This window comes from Mauremys reevesii, linkage group 3 (assembly GCF_016161935.1).
Source record: "Mauremys reevesii isolate NIE-2019 linkage group 3, ASM1616193v1, whole genome shotgun sequence".
Taxonomy (NCBI): domain Eukaryota; kingdom Metazoa; phylum Chordata; order Testudines; family Geoemydidae; genus Mauremys; species Mauremys reevesii.
The window spans coordinates 137001545-137019360 of NC_052625.1; the positions used below are offsets into that span (position 1 = coordinate 137001545).

General features: G+C 41.9%; 1 protein-coding gene across 2 annotated transcripts in view; it reads left to right on the forward strand.

Annotated features, from left to right (window-relative positions):
- MMS22L (MMS22 like, DNA repair protein) overlaps positions 1-17816 on the forward strand; it is a 140274-nt gene continuing 122458 nt past the window's right edge. For both annotated transcript variants that reach the window (XM_039530194.1, XM_039530195.1), the window contains exons 1-4: positions 1-225; positions 3232-3415; positions 4717-4842; positions 8742-8794. In XM_039530194.1, coding sequence (XP_039386128.1) covers positions 3237-3415; positions 4717-4842; positions 8742-8794 — 358 coding nt within the window. In that variant the 5' untranslated portion in view covers positions 1-225; positions 3232-3236. The remainder of the gene's footprint in view (positions 226-3231; positions 3416-4716; positions 4843-8741; positions 8795-17816) is intronic.

Consider the following 17816-nt stretch of genomic DNA (forward strand, 5'->3'; position numbering starts at 1 on the left):
GTCTCTTTCAGTCTGGCGGGCCGCAGGCGGAAGCGAGGTTGGGAGAGCGCGAGCGCGTCCGGAGACAGAGTGGGCGGAGTCACACAGGGGCCCTGTCCAATGAGCAGGGAGCGTGGCCGGAGCTCCTGCCCTGGAGCACGCGCAGTAGCTGGATAGTTGTTGTGCGCGGGACGTACGGAAAAGTATCGGGGTTCGGAAGGAGAAGAGGCAAAAATTCCGAGACACGTAGGTAGCGCGTGCCCTGCTCCGAGCGCCCAGCGCGTGCACCCGGCCCCGGCGCTTGCACCTTCCCCGGCGCGTGCTTTTCCCCGCGCGGCCGCTCCCCTTCTCTCGCGCTGTGCCCGATTGGCCCTTCTCTGCGCGCCAGGTGCCTAGTGGGGACCCTCGGGGCATGACTTGCACTGACTGCAGCACCATGGGTTATCCCCAGCGCCCTCCCTCCTGCCCCCTGCATGGCCTGCACTGACTGCAGCACCATGGGTTATCCCCAACGCCCTCCCTCCTGCCCCCTGCATGGCCTACAGTGACTGCAGCACCATGGGTTATCCCCAGCGTCTTCCACTCTGCCCCCTGCATGGCCTACACTGACTGCAGCACTATGAGTTATCCCCGGCGCCCTCCCTCCTGCCCCCTGCATGTCCTGCAGCACCATGGGTTATCCCCGGCGCCCTCCCTCCTGCCCCCTGCATGTCCTGCAGCGCCATGGGTTATCCCTGGCGCCCTCCCTCCTGCCCCCTGCATGGCCTGCACTGACTGCAGCACCATGGGTTATCCCCAGCGTCCTCCACTCTGCCCCCTGCATGGCCTACACTGACTGCAGCACCATGGGTTATCCCCAACGCCCTCCCTCCTGCCCCCTGCATGGCCTACAGTGACTGCAGCACCATGGGTTATCCCCGGCGCCCTCCCTTCTGCTTCCTGCATGGCCTACAGTGACTGCAGCACCATGGGTTGTCCCCAGTGCCCTCCACTCTGCCCACTGTATGGCCTACACTGACTGCGTTTGTGCCCAGCCTGGGTTATCCCAAGTGCACTCCCAGCTGCCCAGTGCATGGCTTTCACTGACTGCTGTCTGTGACCAGCATGTGTTATCCCCAGTGCACTTCCTTCTGCCCAGTGCCACAATATATTTTCCTTAGTGCACTTTCCTCTGCCCAGTGTGTGGCTTCAAGTGACTGCATCCTTGATGTGCATGTGCTTTATGTGAAGTTTTTGTGTGGCCCTAGTTTGTATGCCCCATCAGGGTTTGAGAAAGCCCCATAGAAGTAATGATTAGGAAGCTTTCTCTGGCAAGTGCGAGCGCCTAACTTAACAAGCTCCTACGGTCGTGACGAAAGCTTTTCAAATGTGACCTGATGCAATGTTGTTTTGCCTGCCTCTCTAGCCAGACAAATTCCTAGGAAGCGGTAATGAAAGTCTTGTGTCTGTTGCACTGGGGCTATCAGCACCCTCTTAGTAACACCAAAATGGATCATAATCATGTCAGTTATATTCATTTGATTGGAAAACCAATAAGCAGCAGAATGGGAGAAGGACTCCAAAATGTTGGGGCGGAGGGTGCCTAAGAGTGGGTAAGTTAGGCAAGAGAAACTGGTTTCCAACAGTCAGGAAATACCGATCGAAGGAAGGAAGGAAGTGGTTCCTTCTCTCTTTGTGGAGAGGTGTAGGGTGGAGAAATTTCCAATTTATCATATACATAGCAGCTAGATTCTGATACAAAGGATAGAGGCCCTGTGTACAGTGGTAGGAATTGCCACATGTTTTTCGGCAGCTGGGGCTACTCTCCTTCCTAAGACATTGACCCTAAAATCATCTTTTTTATTGTCCTCTTGTTTGCATCTCTGGCACTAGATATCTGATTTTTTTTTTCAAATGCTTACTGTAACAATCTAAATAGAGAGTAGTTTTGCATTGTAAAGGAGGTATTTCTTCACTAAGAGCTTGCAAGGAAAGTTAGTAAAATCTCAGATCAGTCATTGATTCAAATGTTCAGCAATACTGCAGGTGGGAAATGCACAGAATTGTATATGGATGGCAACTATGAAGATCTGTCCCTAATCCATCTCTGGAGTTAAATTAAAATGTGCTGTCCAGAGGTCATTGCCCTTTTTCTCCTTAAGGGATTCCTTCTGTGATAACGTCCTACTGTATTTATAATCAGGGTTAGTTCAGGAGTGTATGAAGTGATCCCTTTAATTTGGGTCAGCCTATTAAGCTGCACTTCTGTGTTTACTGTGATTTGCAAAATTACAATGAATATGCTTAATAATTCACGGGGAAGTTCAAAACCAGGCATAAAAGGTTGAAGATATGCTTAGGCAATGAATACTTGATTATATTGACTTGAGACTAAACAACACTGCAGAGTGAGTTAGATCATGTAAAAACATTACTAAGAAGTGTCAGCAACCAAACTGAAACCATGGTTGAACTTAGAATAGATATAATTATGGTAGAGCTCTATAACCTGCACTTTCAGGTTACTGTTTAAAACATTACTTTTCTGGTTGTTTTTTAAAGTCAGTTACAAATTTTTCTTTAAGACCAGGGGTAGGCGACCTATGGCACGGGTGCCGAAGGCAGCACGCGAGCTGATTTTCAGTGGCACTCACAGTGCCTGGGTCCTGGCCACTGGTCCGGGGGGCTCTGCATTTTATTTAATTTTAAATGAAGCTTCTTAAACATTTTAAAAACCTTATTTACTTTACACACAACAATAGTTTAGTTATATATTATAGACTTATAGAAAGAGACCTTCTAAGAACATTAAAATGTATTACTGGCACGTGAAACCTTAAATCAGAGTGAATGAATGAAGACTCAGCATACCACTTCTGAAAGGTTGCCAACCCCTGTTTTAGACATATGCCCTTGTTTAGTGAACATTAGTCTTCTTGCTTTTATTCTCTCCCTTTTCACTTTCAGACTTTTTGGTAAACAGATTTTAAATGCAGCCTTAGCTAAATCCGAATTAATCAGATGGTAATTTTACTCACTTTATCAACATGTGAGTTACATAGTTGCATAATTAATATTGGAGCAGTGATTCTGTCTGCAGATTTATTGCTATTTAGCATGCACTTGAGCTGCAATGCTCTTTTATTGTAGGTCATGGATAACAGGGGAGTCTTTAACTCAATTACCTTTTTTCATTCAGTAGGGAAAATGTAGCTACAAGAAACCCATCTTCAGAAAACTAAGTTTTATTTGGTTTTTAAAATACATTTTCAGGAACAATGGATGATGACTTCACTATTTCCCTCACACCCCCATACCTCACTGAAAGCTTAGAGATGGCTATGGAAGTGGAAACGGAGAACTCCAGACCCCCTTGTTTTTCCTGCGCTTTAGACAATCGAGATGGAGGGAGAAACTTTTCTGTAGAGTCTCATCTAGCAAGTGGATCTCTTAAGAGGTATGTTTATATTGAATATAAACATATGTTATACTTTTGGAATGTTTCAGTTGCTTCTTTCAGCAGCTGCCAGTGTCTTTAAATTTGTTTTCTTCTTCAACAATTTGTGTCCCTCTGATAAGCTTGCCACTTATACCAGGGAAGAAGGGTGGTTTTATGATTAAAATACTCAGGTTTTTGAGATTATGATTAAAATATTCAGTTCCTAGCTCTGCCACAGACCTCTTGTGTGACCTTGGGCAAATCACTTTATCTTTATTTGCCTATCTATTCCCCATTTGTAAAATGAGGATGATAATTCCTTTGTTTGCCTTGTCTAGTTAGACTGTAAGTTCTTAGGAACACCGATGGAGGTATTCAGTAGTGAGAACAACTGGGCTGCTTGGCACAATGGCAATAAAATAATGATCATACCATCCTAGGCTGTGATGGCTGGCTCACATCTCATAAATAAATAGTGTTTTGGTCCTTACCTAGAAGTATATAGGTGTTGCAGGAAGTAGCACTGGTGACTCAGTAGATGCTGCTTTTCCCTCTGAGTACTGAATCTGTAGCCAAACATAGTGTCACTATGTTTTCTTTACAATTAAACTAGAAATGCTGTTTCTTGCTTTTCTTTAAACTACGTGCAGTAATGATGCAGAATTGCCATAGGTGGCTGAGGTAAACCCTGAAGTCTGTAGAGCACTTGAACGTTAAGATAAAATGATTTTCTTGGTCTAAAGTTAGAGTAATTTATTATGAAACCACAAACTATGTGGATGTGATTATTTCAGCTGTTGAAGATTATGTTCTGTATCTGTGTCCAAAGGGTTACTTATAAGTACTGGTAAGTCCACATAGAAGAATAAATGCTCATTCTAGACATGCTGGACCATTCAGGTGGATCAGTATTTCAACTGTGACATACGTTGCAGTGGAGCGCTTTAGGTAATGTAGCAGTCTCCTTCGTCGTATTAAAAACAAGCTGTATATTGTGCCTCAAGCAGGCTCTGCTGTAAGGGTGAAAGATGCTTTAGAATGATGGGCTAGTTTTTCTTTGTGTCTAAAATTTATTGTAGTTTATGACAGAGAGATGCTTTTATGCTGTTGGAGCTAGGAGCCATATTTTATATACTTGATATTGTATCCTTATAAAAGGTTTAACAGCCTTTCCTTGGAGAGCACTGTTGGAACTTCCTGTCTATAGCGTGTACACTCAGATATATTGATAAAATAACACTGATACACAAGTCATCTGTAGGTATTGTATCCTTTATAATATAGAAGAATCTGTGAATGATGCTTGCTTTGTTTTTCAGGCTTTTGCTGAGACTGGATCCTTCTCCAACTGACTATGAAGAAGATACAGTGGAAATATTTGGCTTTCATTGGGTTACTGAAATTGCGTTAGTTGAGTCCTGTAGACTTCTCTTTGGTTTACTTAGGTATGATATTCTTATTACCTCATTGGCCCGTTTCCAAGATTTAATTATACTGTGTTGCTTAATAAACTTTGAGGGTTTCTACATATGAAAGCCATAGACAAAATATCTTAAAGTGTGGTAAACACGATATTATATGAGCAGTGCAATCCAATGAGTGGCAGGTGACTTACTGGTAGAGTAACTAAAATTGATTAACTATACACTACCGAACTATGCATTAGAATTGGAATGTAATGTGACTAGATGTTGAATTTCTAAGCAGCATGGCGCATGAGACAAAATATATATGTTACAACAATTTTTGCTTAATTCATAACGTACAGTAATACTTGTCTAGTTTCAGAGTCCATCCCTAAACTGTATCAGGTTTTGCTTTAATTAAATAGACTAAATGAACTTTTTTGTATGTGCACATAAACGTGGATGATATAAATCAAATACTGTAAATGCTGGACGTGGCATTTTCTTCACTTGTTTGGATTAGGATAGTGTCAGCAATCTCTTTGGATACAGCTACTCTGTGTTTGACTTATTCAGTGCAGATGTTTAATCTGGTCAGTGCAAACATACAGATCATTGATAATCCTCTTTGCTACTGTTAATCCTCAGGATGTAAAGCACATGGAGGGTGGACTGGGCTTTTTGTATGATACTTCAAACATCTGTCATACATCCCATCACTCCCTCGATTACAGTGAATTCTACTGTACCTTGAGGGTATGACCATGGGCGTGTCGTGGAACATGTCGTTAATAGGTTCTGGTCTTTGTAACATAATGGCACAGATCCTGAAAAATGGGGGAAAAATGATTTTTTTAAAAATACATTAGCTCTGCTTCTTTGATATAAGCTTTGACTTCACTGTGGGTTTTTTTTTTCCACATAGAAAAAAAGATGGCAGGATAGCTTGTTAATGGTTTTGATTAGTTAATTGAATCTCTGTGTATCTCTTTTCAGCATTCTACCTGATTCATTCTGTGCCAAAAATTGATCCTGTTTGGTCACAGAAGTGTTTTCTATCCATGTAACTGCTCTTCCTACCCCCCCACTCCCCCCCACACACACCAAAAAACCCTGCTCTCTAGACTCAGATTATCATGTAGGATGATAGGGAGGCACTAAGCACATTAATTGCTATCATGGGTGTCATTCTCTAGAATCCAATTGTCATATAGCAATCAGGCTGGTGGAGTCACAGAATTCGCCCTGGGGAAAGCAGCGGGGCTAGGTGGCCTTCTAAGGCTGCTTCTGATGAGGAAGCATTTCTTCAGTGTAGAATATAGCTTGTGTGGCATCTGAGCCAACAAGGTATGCATAGCTTTAGCTAACTCTTCACCTACAGAGGCAGTTTTGTAGGGAATGGGGCTCTAATATGTGAACTCTGCTAAGCCAGTTATTTTCACTAATAACATTTGCTTAAAATTGTATTCTGTATGTTTTCTGTGTGCATAAAAAAAATTGAACGTATCTTTCAAATGAGATATAAAACTGAGTTCCTGAATATTTGTGGCCATGAAACTTCCTCTTGTGCTTTTTATAAGAATATGGACATTAAACACTGGTGTCCTGGCCCAAATCCAATTTTGGTAATTACATTTTGCTAGATACATTACCCTTGTGTTTAGTGTTGGATATGGCTGTGTTCATTCCATCCTGCCCTAAAGATTTGTTTAGTGGTAAGGTGAGTCCACATTACACACCAAAGATTATTTCAGTTGTGGGTGAAGTGAGCCTTGTACGGACTTTGTAACCGAAGTGTAAGGCACTTGTCTTTCTGGATGAAATATACTATATTAATCAAGCCAATATAATTATTATTCATTTCTGTTTGTTTGATGTCTCCACCAACTCCCAGTTAGAATCTCTGTCACTCTCTACGTTTTCCCAAACAGTGGTCTTTATCTCTCCCAGTATCATTTGTTCTCCTTCACCACTACTCCATTGCTTTCTTTTTTGTGACCTGAGGCTATGTCTACACTACAGACCTTACAGCGGTGCAGTTGTACCACTGCACCTGCACCGCTTTAAGGTCTCCTGTGTAGCCGCTTTATGCAGGAGCGAGAGAGCTCTCCCACCAGCATAATTAAAACAGCTACCACCACTTCTTGGGGGTATGTCGGCAGGACATCTCCCACCAACCTAGTTCTGTCCACGCTGGTGCTTTTGTCAGTGAAACTTATGTCAGTCAGGGTGTCGCCCCCACCCCGACCGACAAAAGTTTTACCATCAAAACCGCTAGTGTAGACAAAGCCTGAGTCTAATTGACTCCTCTCCTCCTCTTCCGCCCCTCTGGGCTCACTCCTTCTCTGCACTATATTGATTGAATGTTTTCTTTTTTAAACTATTACTTTATATTTGACTCCTTTGCTTTCTGCTCTCTCTACTTATCTAACTTTCAAATTTGGTACTCCTCTATGTTGAAATCACCCACTGCTTCTATCTTTTCCCATGCAATGAATGTGGTTGAAAAAACTTATCCAGTGTCTAATAGAGTTTGTAGTGTGGATGAGATATAGCTGGCTGAAGCTCAACCCAAATGACTGAAGTGGCTTTTGTACAATGTGGAGAAAGAATGGTGAAACTTATTTCGGTGTCCCCACTTGTAAGAGTATGCTCAACTCTCCTTGTACAGGCTTCCAACTGGGGCTTATTGGATCCTTGCAGGATAGCTGGACATTTCCTAGGGTTTTTAAAATTTGCGCTTGACAAAAAGGATGCAGCCTTTTCTTTCATGACCTCACCATGGTTATGTATGCCTTTCTCATGTCCAAATTACTGCCATACACTCTACACTTGAAAGCAAGTGGGCTACACTTGAAAGCAATCTGAAAATTACACTTAGTGCAGAATGTAGCAGCATTATTATTAGTTGGCACTTCCTGTTGGGTTACATTGCACCTGTGTGCTGTGATTTGCAGTGGCCGTCAAACAGATTTCTAAGTGAAGTTGTTGGTGTTCATCTACAAAAACCATGAATTATTGAGCTCTTCCTACCTTAGAGACAATCTCCCCTTACCCAATACTGTGGCTGTTACTATTAATTAAAGTACCCCAGATTAATAATAGTCATCACCCTACTTTAGATAATGAGGGGGCTGCTCGCTGGACAATCTCCATGAGTGGGTCTCCTATTCTGTAAATCATTTCTGCCCCACTTATTTGCCAAATCTCGGAATTGGTGGCCTTAAGTGTAGGCTGCATGACTTGTCTGTTCTCCCAATTTTATATTGGGGCAAGATGGGGGTGTTGAGGAGTGTTTGAGGGTAGATGATAAAAGGAGAGTCTGTTGAGCTGACTTTATTTGTTTACTTTTGGACACAAATTAAGAGACTGACTGGTACATTTTATGAATCTAAATAAATCACTTAAGCTACACCTGCTTTATCTCGTCTGATCCTTTTTTGGGCTTTCTCTTATCTGACTTCTCCAGTTTGTTATAAATGCTGCTAAAGTCATCTTCTGCTATTCCATTCATGTATCCTCCCCCCAAATCCCTTTCAGTAGATTCTGTCTTTTTCCACATCAAATTCTTCACCTTCAGAATCCTGCCCAGTCTTTCCCCTCCTACATCTCTATTCTCATGCCTGCTCCAGCCCTACATACTTCTTGCTTTTGCCATTATTTTGTCTCCTCCTGGCCTTTTTTCATGGTGTTCTCCCTGCCATGCTTGGAACAGCATTGCATTTTCCTTATGACGATCCCTCATATTCGGTGTCTCCATAGCCTCTCCTGAGTGACCTGATGCCCAGTTTATGTTCTTGTAAGCTTTTCTGGGAAGAGTCTGTTTCTTATTTTGTGTTTTGAAAAAAATTCTATACATTTACAGCACTATAAAATAAATGTTTGTGAAATATCCTTTAACTATATAATACCACAAAACTATGTATCTTTTTAATTAGGCAACACATACACAAATTGGAAAACCTAGTACAGATGAGTTCATCAGACTTTGGTAAGTTTGACATATTTCCATTCATATTGGAGTAGAAGACGGTCTTTTTATTATATGCATGTAAAGAGTCTAGCACAATAGGGCTTGATTCCTGATTGTATTGTAGTAGCACCTAGAAGCCACAAACATTAATAATATGTATTAGCATAAACCTGCAATGTCTTAATATCTCTGGCTGTATATATTTCTGACATTATTGCTGTGGTAGGCTAAAGCAAGTGGGAAGAAAGATGTCTGCTGTTTTTAGCAGAAGTGTCATGACTCACTTCAGTACCAGCCTAACTGTATGTTGATTATATAGGAAATGCCTTGGGTGAAATCTTGGCCGCCTTGAAGGCCATGGGATTTTTGTCATTGACTTCAAGGCCAGCATTTCACCCATAGTGCAGGGCTTGGTGAACAGTTAATTCTTTGAATTAAAAATGAAAAGTTAATTCAAGCTCACAATGATTATTTTAGTTATTAAGATAGCATTTTTCCATATCCTCCTGGCTTACATATAAAGAAGTTGTTATATTTGCTTAGTTTAGACATTATTTATGGACTTCATTTGTCCTTGCAACAAAATCAATGAAATGGCAGCACTACAAAACAGTTAATTTGAATTAAATACTAAGGCATGAGAAGTACGTTTCTGAAGGATTATTACAGCCTTAGGCTTATTGTGAGTTTGAAGGCCAAATTACTTAGCAAGTTGAGAACTGAAGTAATTGCTCAGAAATATGCTGTCTATGGTATCCTGTTGCTACTTGGAAATAGTTGTTATAAAGGCACAAATAAATATCTGTGCTTTTTGTTTGAGATTGTCATACCAGTGTTAATTTAATTGATGATCCAACCAATCAGCTGTTCCATTATAGTTGTAGGTCTGAGCTTATCTTCTTGCTTCTTTTATAAACATCTAGTTTCAAGGGCTAGTTGATTTGTCATAAAAGTGTAGTTTTGGCTGAGATTTTACCTTTAAGGTCTCAGCCTGGAAAGGATTTTATTTTTAATTCCAGTTAATATTCTACATGTTATTTATGGACCAAGAAAAAATAATTTATTTTTTAAATTTAAGCATCTATTTGAGGCTCTTTATTTTATCTTATTCACTTTGTCAGATATCAAGGTAGCAAAATATAATAAAGTAAAATAGTTAACAAAATAGTAAGAAATGTTTGCCAAAAATCAAATGTAGGAGTCATACTATGTCCTCTTTAGGTGAGGCACCATGTACTTCTGCGCAGACTTAGCCTAAATTCTGCGACACTGTTGCTGCTATTTCCTCTTCCAGTGAGTCGTATGTAACTTCTGTAATGTTACCTGCTTCTGGAAAAGCCTTAATAACTTCATGCAACTGTTAATGCACTTCCTTCTTTTACAGTCTTTGGTATAATAATGGTTTCATTCATGTAAGAAATACATGCAGGACTGTTCTGTTGAAGTGCTAAGGTTGACTGAAGAAATGGTTCAGGACCTGAGGTGCATGTAAGAGACGCACACGAAGCAAATGTTGGGTATCCTTTGTTCAAAGGTATCATAAATATTATTACCAGACCTAATGCTAGAAAATGGAGCAAAGTCTGAGTAAAAGCAAACAATTTGATCTATTGAACAATGCAACTAGGCCACCTCCACTAAATACAGAGTATTTGAGGGAGGAAGGGGCCAAACCTGCTTCTTCCATCATTCCCCAAATTTGGTTTGGGCCCTGTGGAAGGGTTGTACATGTACACCTGGCCAATCCATATTGCCCGCCATTTCCCCCTCTACCCCCAGTAGGCTTTGGAGACTCACTGCAGAAATCTCTGAGGTGTGATGGGTGTGTGAAGATTCATAGATTCATAGACTTAAGGTCAGAAGGGACCATTATGATCATCTAGTCTGACCTGCTGCACAATGCAGGCCACAGAATCTCACCCACCCACTCCTGTAACAAACCCCTAACCTATGTCTGAGTTACTGAAATCCTCAAATCATGGTTTAAGGACCGCAAGGTGCAGAGAATCCTCCAGCAAGTGACCTGTGCCCCATGCTGCAGAGGAAGGCGAAAAACCTCCAGGGCCTCTGCCAATCTTCCCTGGAGGAAAATTCCTTCCTGACCCCAAATATGGCGATCAGTTAAACCCTGAGCATGTGGGCAAGACTCACCAGCCAGCACCCAGGAAAAAATTCTCTGTAGTAACTCAGATCCCACCCCATGTAACATCCCATCACAGACCATTGGGCATATTTACCTGTTAATCAAAGATCAATTAATTGCCAAAATTAGGCTATCCCATCATCCCATCCCCTCCATAAACTTATCAAGCTTAGTCTTGAAGCCAGATATGTCTTCTGCCCCCACTACTCCCCTTTGAGGGCTGTTCCAGAACTTCACTCCTCTTATGGTTAGAAACCTTCATCTAATTTCAAGTCTAAACTTCCTATTGTCCAGTTTATATCCATTTGTTCTTGTGTCCACATTGGTACTAAGCTTAAATAATTCCTCTCCCTCCCTGGTATTTATCCCTCTGATATATTTATAAAGAGCAATCATATCTCCCCATAGCCTTCCTTTGGTTGGGCTAAACATGCCAAGGTCTTTCAGTCTCCTTTCATAAGACAGGTTTTCCATTCCTTGGATCATCCTAGTAGCCCTTCTCTGTACCTGTTCCAGTTTGAATTCATCCTTCTTAAACATGGGAGACCAGAACTGCACACAGTATTCCAGATGAGGTCTCACCAGTGCATTGTATAACGGTAATAACACCTCCTTATCTTTACTGGAAATACCTCGCTTGATGCATCCTAAAACTGCATTAGCTTTTTTAACGGCCATATCACATTGGCGGCTCATAGTCATCCTGTGATCAACCAATACTCCAAGGTCCTTCTCCTCCTCTGTTACTTCCAACTGATGTGTCCCCAATTTATAACCAAAATTCTTGTTATTAATCCCTAAATGCATGACCTTGCACTTTTCACTATTAAATTTCATCCTATTACTATTACTCCAGTTTACAAGGTCATCCAGATCTTCCTGTATGATATCCCGGTCCTTCTCTGTGTTAGCAATACCTCCCAGCTTTGTGTCATCCGCATACTTTATTAGCACATTCCCACTTTTTGTGCTAAGGTGAGGGACAGCTCAGTGGTTTGAGCATTGGCCTGCTAAACCCAGGGTTGTGAGTTCAATCCTTGAGGGGGCTACTTAGGGATCTGGGGCAAAAATCAGTACTTGGTCCTGCTAGTGAAGGCAGGATCTTTCAAGGTCCCTTCCAGTTCTAGGAGATAGACCTATCTCCAATTATTATTATTTATTAGTAGTAGTAATAAAAAGATTAAATAAGATTGGTCCCAAAACTGATCCCTGAGGAACTCCAGTAGTAACCTCCTTCCAGCCTGACAGTTCACCTTTCAGTATGACCTCTTGTAGTATCCCCTTTAACCAGTTCCGTATCCACCTTTCAATTTTCATATTGATCCCCATCTTTTCCAATTTAACTAATAATTCCCCATGTGGAACTGTATCAAATGCCTTACTGAAATCGAGGTAAATTAGATCCACTGCATTTCCTTTGTCTAAAAAATCTGTTACTTTCTCAAAGAAGGAGATCAGGTTAGTTTGGCACGATCTACCTTTTGTAAAACCATGTTGTATTTTGTCCCAATTACCATTGACCTCAATGTCCTTAACTACTTTCTCCTTCAAAATTTTTTCCAAAACCTTGCATATTACAGATGTCAAACTAACAGGGCTATAGTTACTCGGAACACTTTTTTTTCCCTTTCTTAAAAATAGGAACTATGTTAGCAATTCTCCAGTCGTACGGTATAACCTCTGAGTTTACTGATTCATTAAAAATTCTTGCTAATGGGCTTGCAATTTCATGTGCCAGTTTCTTTAATATTCTTGGGTGAAGACTATCTGGGCCCTCCGATTTCATCCCATTAAGCTGTTCGAGTTTGGCTTCTACCTCGGATGTGGTAATATCTACCGCCATATCCTCATTCCTATTTGTCATTCTACCATTATCCCTAAGCTCCTCATTAAAGACTGAGGCAAAATATTTGTTTAGATATTAGGCCATGCCTAGATTATCCTTAACCTCCACTCCACTCCATCCTCAGTGTTTAGCGGTCTCACTTCTTCTTTCTTTGTTTTCTTCTTATTTGTATGTCTATAGAACCTTTTACTATTGGTTTTAATTCCCTTTGCAAGGTCCAACTCTACATGGCTTTTGGCCTTTCTCACTTTATCCCTACATGTTCTGACCTCAATAAGGTAGCTTTTCTTACTAATCTCTCCCATCTTCCACTCCTTATAGGCTTTCTGCTTTTTCTTAATCACCTCTTTGAGATGCTTGCTCATCCAGCTTGGTCAACTGTTCTGTTGAAGTGCTAAGGTTGACTGAAGAAATGGTTCAGGACCTGAGGTGCATGTATCATAAATATTATTACCAGACCTAATGCCTATGAATTTTTCCCCCTTTCTTGGGATGCAGGCTTCTGATAGTTTCTGCAACTTTGACTTGAAGTAATTCCAGGCCTCCTCCGCCTTTAGATCCATGAGTTCTTCAGTCCAATCCACTTCCCTAACTAAAGAATTAAGGAAATTAAAGTTAGCCCTTTTGAAATAAAAAAAACTCTAGTCCCAGATCCATTTGTTTATCCTTCCATCTAGTTTGAGCTGAATTAGCTCATGATCACTCGAACCAAGGTTGTCCCCTACAACCATTTCTTCTATGAGGTCCTCACTACTCACCAAAACCAAATCTAAAATGGCATTCCCTCTTGTTGGTTCAGCAACTATTTGGTGAAGGAATCCATCAGTTATTGCATCCAGAAAAATCTGAGCCCTATTATTATTACCAGCACTTGTCCTCCAGTCTATATCTGGGAAGGTAAAGTCTCCCATGATCACACAATTCCCATTAGTGTTTACTTCATTAAAAACATTATAGAGGTCTCTATTCATATCCAAATCAGATCCCGGTGGTCTGTAGCACACCCCAAGCACTATCTCAGGGGAGTAGCTTTCTTTCCCAATGTGACTTTTGGCCAGACAAAGTCTGTCTTATCCATTCCATACCTTCTTATTTCTTTACAGTTTACCTCATCATTGATATACAATGCTACTCCACCACCTTTGCCTTTATTTCTGTCTTTCCTAAACAGCACATGCCCTTCAATACCTGTACTCCAGTCATGACTACTATTCCACCATGTTTCTGTTATCCTTATAATACCCGGTTTCACTTCCTGCACCAGTAGCTCTGGTTCCTCCATTTTGTTACCTAGGCTCCTCGCATTAGTGTACAAACGTCTTAATTTTTGCTGTTTGGCTTCACTCACATTCTTTACCCGATTAGGCACAGACATTCTACCACCAGTATCACCTCTTAGACTGGTATCTACACTACCCTTCCTTCTTATGTCCATGCTCCTACCCATGGCTATATCCTTTCTTACTTTGTTTTCTTCCCTCTCAGTGTTAAATTCCGGCATGGAGGTTACCTGGACATCTCCCCCAGATTCCTAGTTTAAAGTTCTAGGATGGAGGCTGGCACAACTGATTAAGAGAAGTCTATTTCCCGCCCTACTTAGGTGAGGTCCATCCCAAGAGAACAGTCCTCTGTCCATGAATGCTTCCCAGTGGCCATACATCCCAAAGCCCTCCTTATAGCACTACTGTCTGAGCCATCTGTTGATTGCTATAATCTTGGCACACCTTTGTTGCCCTTTTCTAGGAACAGGCAGAATCTCACTGAAGATCACCTGAGTCTCGATTTCCTTAAGCGTCTTCCCCAGTCTGGCACTGTCTCCCTTGATACGTTCCAGCGAGAATCTAGCCATATCATTCATTCCCACATGAAGGACAATCAGCGGATTCTTTCCCACTCCCCTTAGGATCCTTTTCAGCCTCAGGTCCACATCCCGTATCTTAGCACCCGGCAGACAGCACACCCTTCTGTTTTCCGGATCAGCTCTAGTTACAGACCTCTCTATTCTTCTCAGTAAGGCGTCCCCAATCACGTAGACCTGGTGACAGTGCGATTCTCTGGTCTGTCCCCTCTTCCCTCTGGCTGCAAGGCCTCTTGATTTCTATTGTCCCTTGCAATCCTCTGCAACCCATCCTGTATCCTCCTGGGGCTCATATTTGGTGTTGTCTCCATTGACTGTTCGCCTCTTCCTATAGGACTAGCTTCTCTTCTCTTCTTCCTTGCCCTCTCACCTTCAGCAACCACCTGCTGTGCCCCTTCTTAATTTTCCAACTCTGCAAACCTGTTCCTGAGCTCTATTTCTCTTTCCTTTTTCCCTTTTACGTTTTTGCGTTTTTGATATTTCAAGTCACTTACAGTAAAACATTTTGTAATGGGAGTACTCACCTCTTGAGTGCCTCCTAGCAGATGGGTTTGGTACTGCAGTCTTTCTCGCACCCTGCTCTCCCTCCAGGCTGCCGGTCAACACTGGTGGATCTTCGGTGGCTTGACCCTCCAGCCACGTCACAACATCCAAATGAACCTCTTCTAGGATAGTAGAGTCCAATAAATGAACAGTCCTGTTTGTCCTCACTAGTGTCTTCAGCCTATGCTCTGGGCCCATTTAATTCAGTCTTGTTCGGGCTCTCAAATAACTCCTGTCCCCTTCTTGGGGTTTATGCCACTATGGCTGGTGGGGGAATCCAGGCCTGCCCACTACTCTGGATTCCAATGCACGGACATTATAAACAGCAGCTGCACCCTGCTTGATTTTCAGTTTGTTGGTGTTTCATCTCTGGGCCAATTCCTACCTGGCCCCTTTTAGTTTCACCCTTATAGCAGGGTTAATGTTCTTGGGTCCCCTCTCTCTCTCTCTCTTTCTCTCTCTCTCTCTCTCTCTCTCTGTGCAAACCTAGCTTAAGCAAACACAGCCAGAACTAAACTCTAGCTATCCCTCATATGCCTTTGGCCAGAAGGACACTCCTTTCCTCACCCCTCTGGTTCTAGGGAGAAACTGACCTGCAGAAACCCTGCAGCTCCTTTTATATGAGCCTGCTGGGCTTCGATTGCATGCTTCTGTGAGGTCTCTTTAGGCATGCCTGGAGAACTCACTTTCATTGCTCCTTTCCTGTCGTTAGGCTGCTTTGTGGGAGGGGGTCTAGTAGGACTTTTGGGCCTCCCATAGGGGGCTGCATAGGCCAGGTACACCCCATCATATACTTCAGTTACAGTGTCAAACAAAATTAACAATGTTTAACAGCATGTTGCTTATTAATTTTACCTGTTTCTATCATTCCCCTTTCCCCTTCTTTCAAATTATATAAATACAACTGTAACATGATATATGTATATTTAATCATTCATATTAATTTTTAAAACCTTTATGGGAAAGCTGACTATTTTCTGGGGATGAAGGGGAAGCTAGGAAATATGGAAAGTTAGAGGTGGGATGGGGAATGTAATTCAGTTATTATCCTATATGTATGCTCTTCTTGACTATTGTTCCTGTAAGTACAAGATTATTGTGTTCATAGCAAAGCATCTTGATTACTTCAGTATTTCTGTTGTATTGTTTTCCTATCTAAAGTAAACTAATATTTTTACTTGTTTTTATCCCTTTTTTGACAATATCAATAAGTAATAATCTCCTCTTGCCTCGATCATTGCAAATAATTTTCATTACTGGGGCTCAGTATTTAATTTAAACAACTTCCCCATTTAGGTCTGATTCTAATGTCCAAATATCTAATTTTATTATCCACTACTTTTGTTGAGCATTTGTCATCTTTTAATAATCTTTTGGATGCAAGACATAGTATTAAGGACTTGTCTACACTTGAAATGCTGCAGCTGTGCTGCTGTAGTGTTTCAGTGTGGATGCTACCTACACCAACGGGAGGGGTTGTTCTGTTGGCGTAATTAATCCCTCTCCCCAAGGGGCAGTAGCTAGGTCAATGGAAGAGTTTCTCCATCAACCTAGTGCTGTCTACGCTGGTGGTGGGGTTGGTTTAACTATGCTGCTGAAAGATGTGGATTTTTCACACCCTTGAGTGGTGTATTTAAGCCAACTTCATTTTCTCGTGTAGACTAGGCTTTAGAGTAGTTTAGTCTGTACCCCAATTTCTGACCCAAAGCTTCAATTATTTCTTTTATACTAGCCAATTTTTATTTATAACTTGCGTAAAAAGCATAAAGTCGTCGTCATATAACGAAACTTTGTTTCCTGTTCTATCTATACACTTATTCCTTGAACATGCGTCCCTGAAATTTGTGCTAGTGCTTCAATGATTAAATCACGTAAGAAGGGTGTAAGGGACATCCTCTCTTATTCTGTGTAATGGTATTGGCTCAGTATTTTCCCCCAGGTGCATGTCACAGGATTTTTATAGATTGTTTTGATCCACTTCTGCAAGTGTCCCTCAAAACCATATTTCTCTAACAGTCTAAATAGAAATATGCATTCTACTGAGACAGTTCATAGTTAGAATGCAGACCTCTTTAATGCTTCTGGAGTGCTGTACCACATGTAAAAGTTTTCTTCTTCTTGCTTGCTGCTTCTTTGTGCTTGCTCGTGTCAATTGCTTTCTAGTTGTGCATGCTCTCACGTGCACGGTTGTCAGAGATTTTTGCCTTAGCGGTATCCATAGGGCCGGCTGGCCGACCACTTGAGTGCCGCACTCATGTGTCTGTATATCAGGCACCACCAGCCCTGCACTCTCTCAGTTCCTTCTTACCGCCTGTGGTGGTCAATCGAAGCGCCTTTCCTTACATAGCAAGGGCGAGCAGCTTCATCTTTTCCGACTTTGAGCCTTAGGACCTTGTAAATGTTTATAGTAGTTAGTGTCTGACGCCTTTTTGTTCCCGTGGTTGGGGGCGCTGATGTATGCCTTCCCTCCGGTGCCGTTACTCTCCAGGGTCCTTGTGAAAATCAAGCTGAACAGGTTGAGGGTGATCCTCATAGCGCTGGCTTGGCTGCGCCAGCAGTGGTTCAGCACGCTGCTGGACCTCTCAGTGGCCACTCCGTTCCAGCTACCGCTCCAGCCTGACCTGCTATCCCAAAACCACGGTAGTCTTCT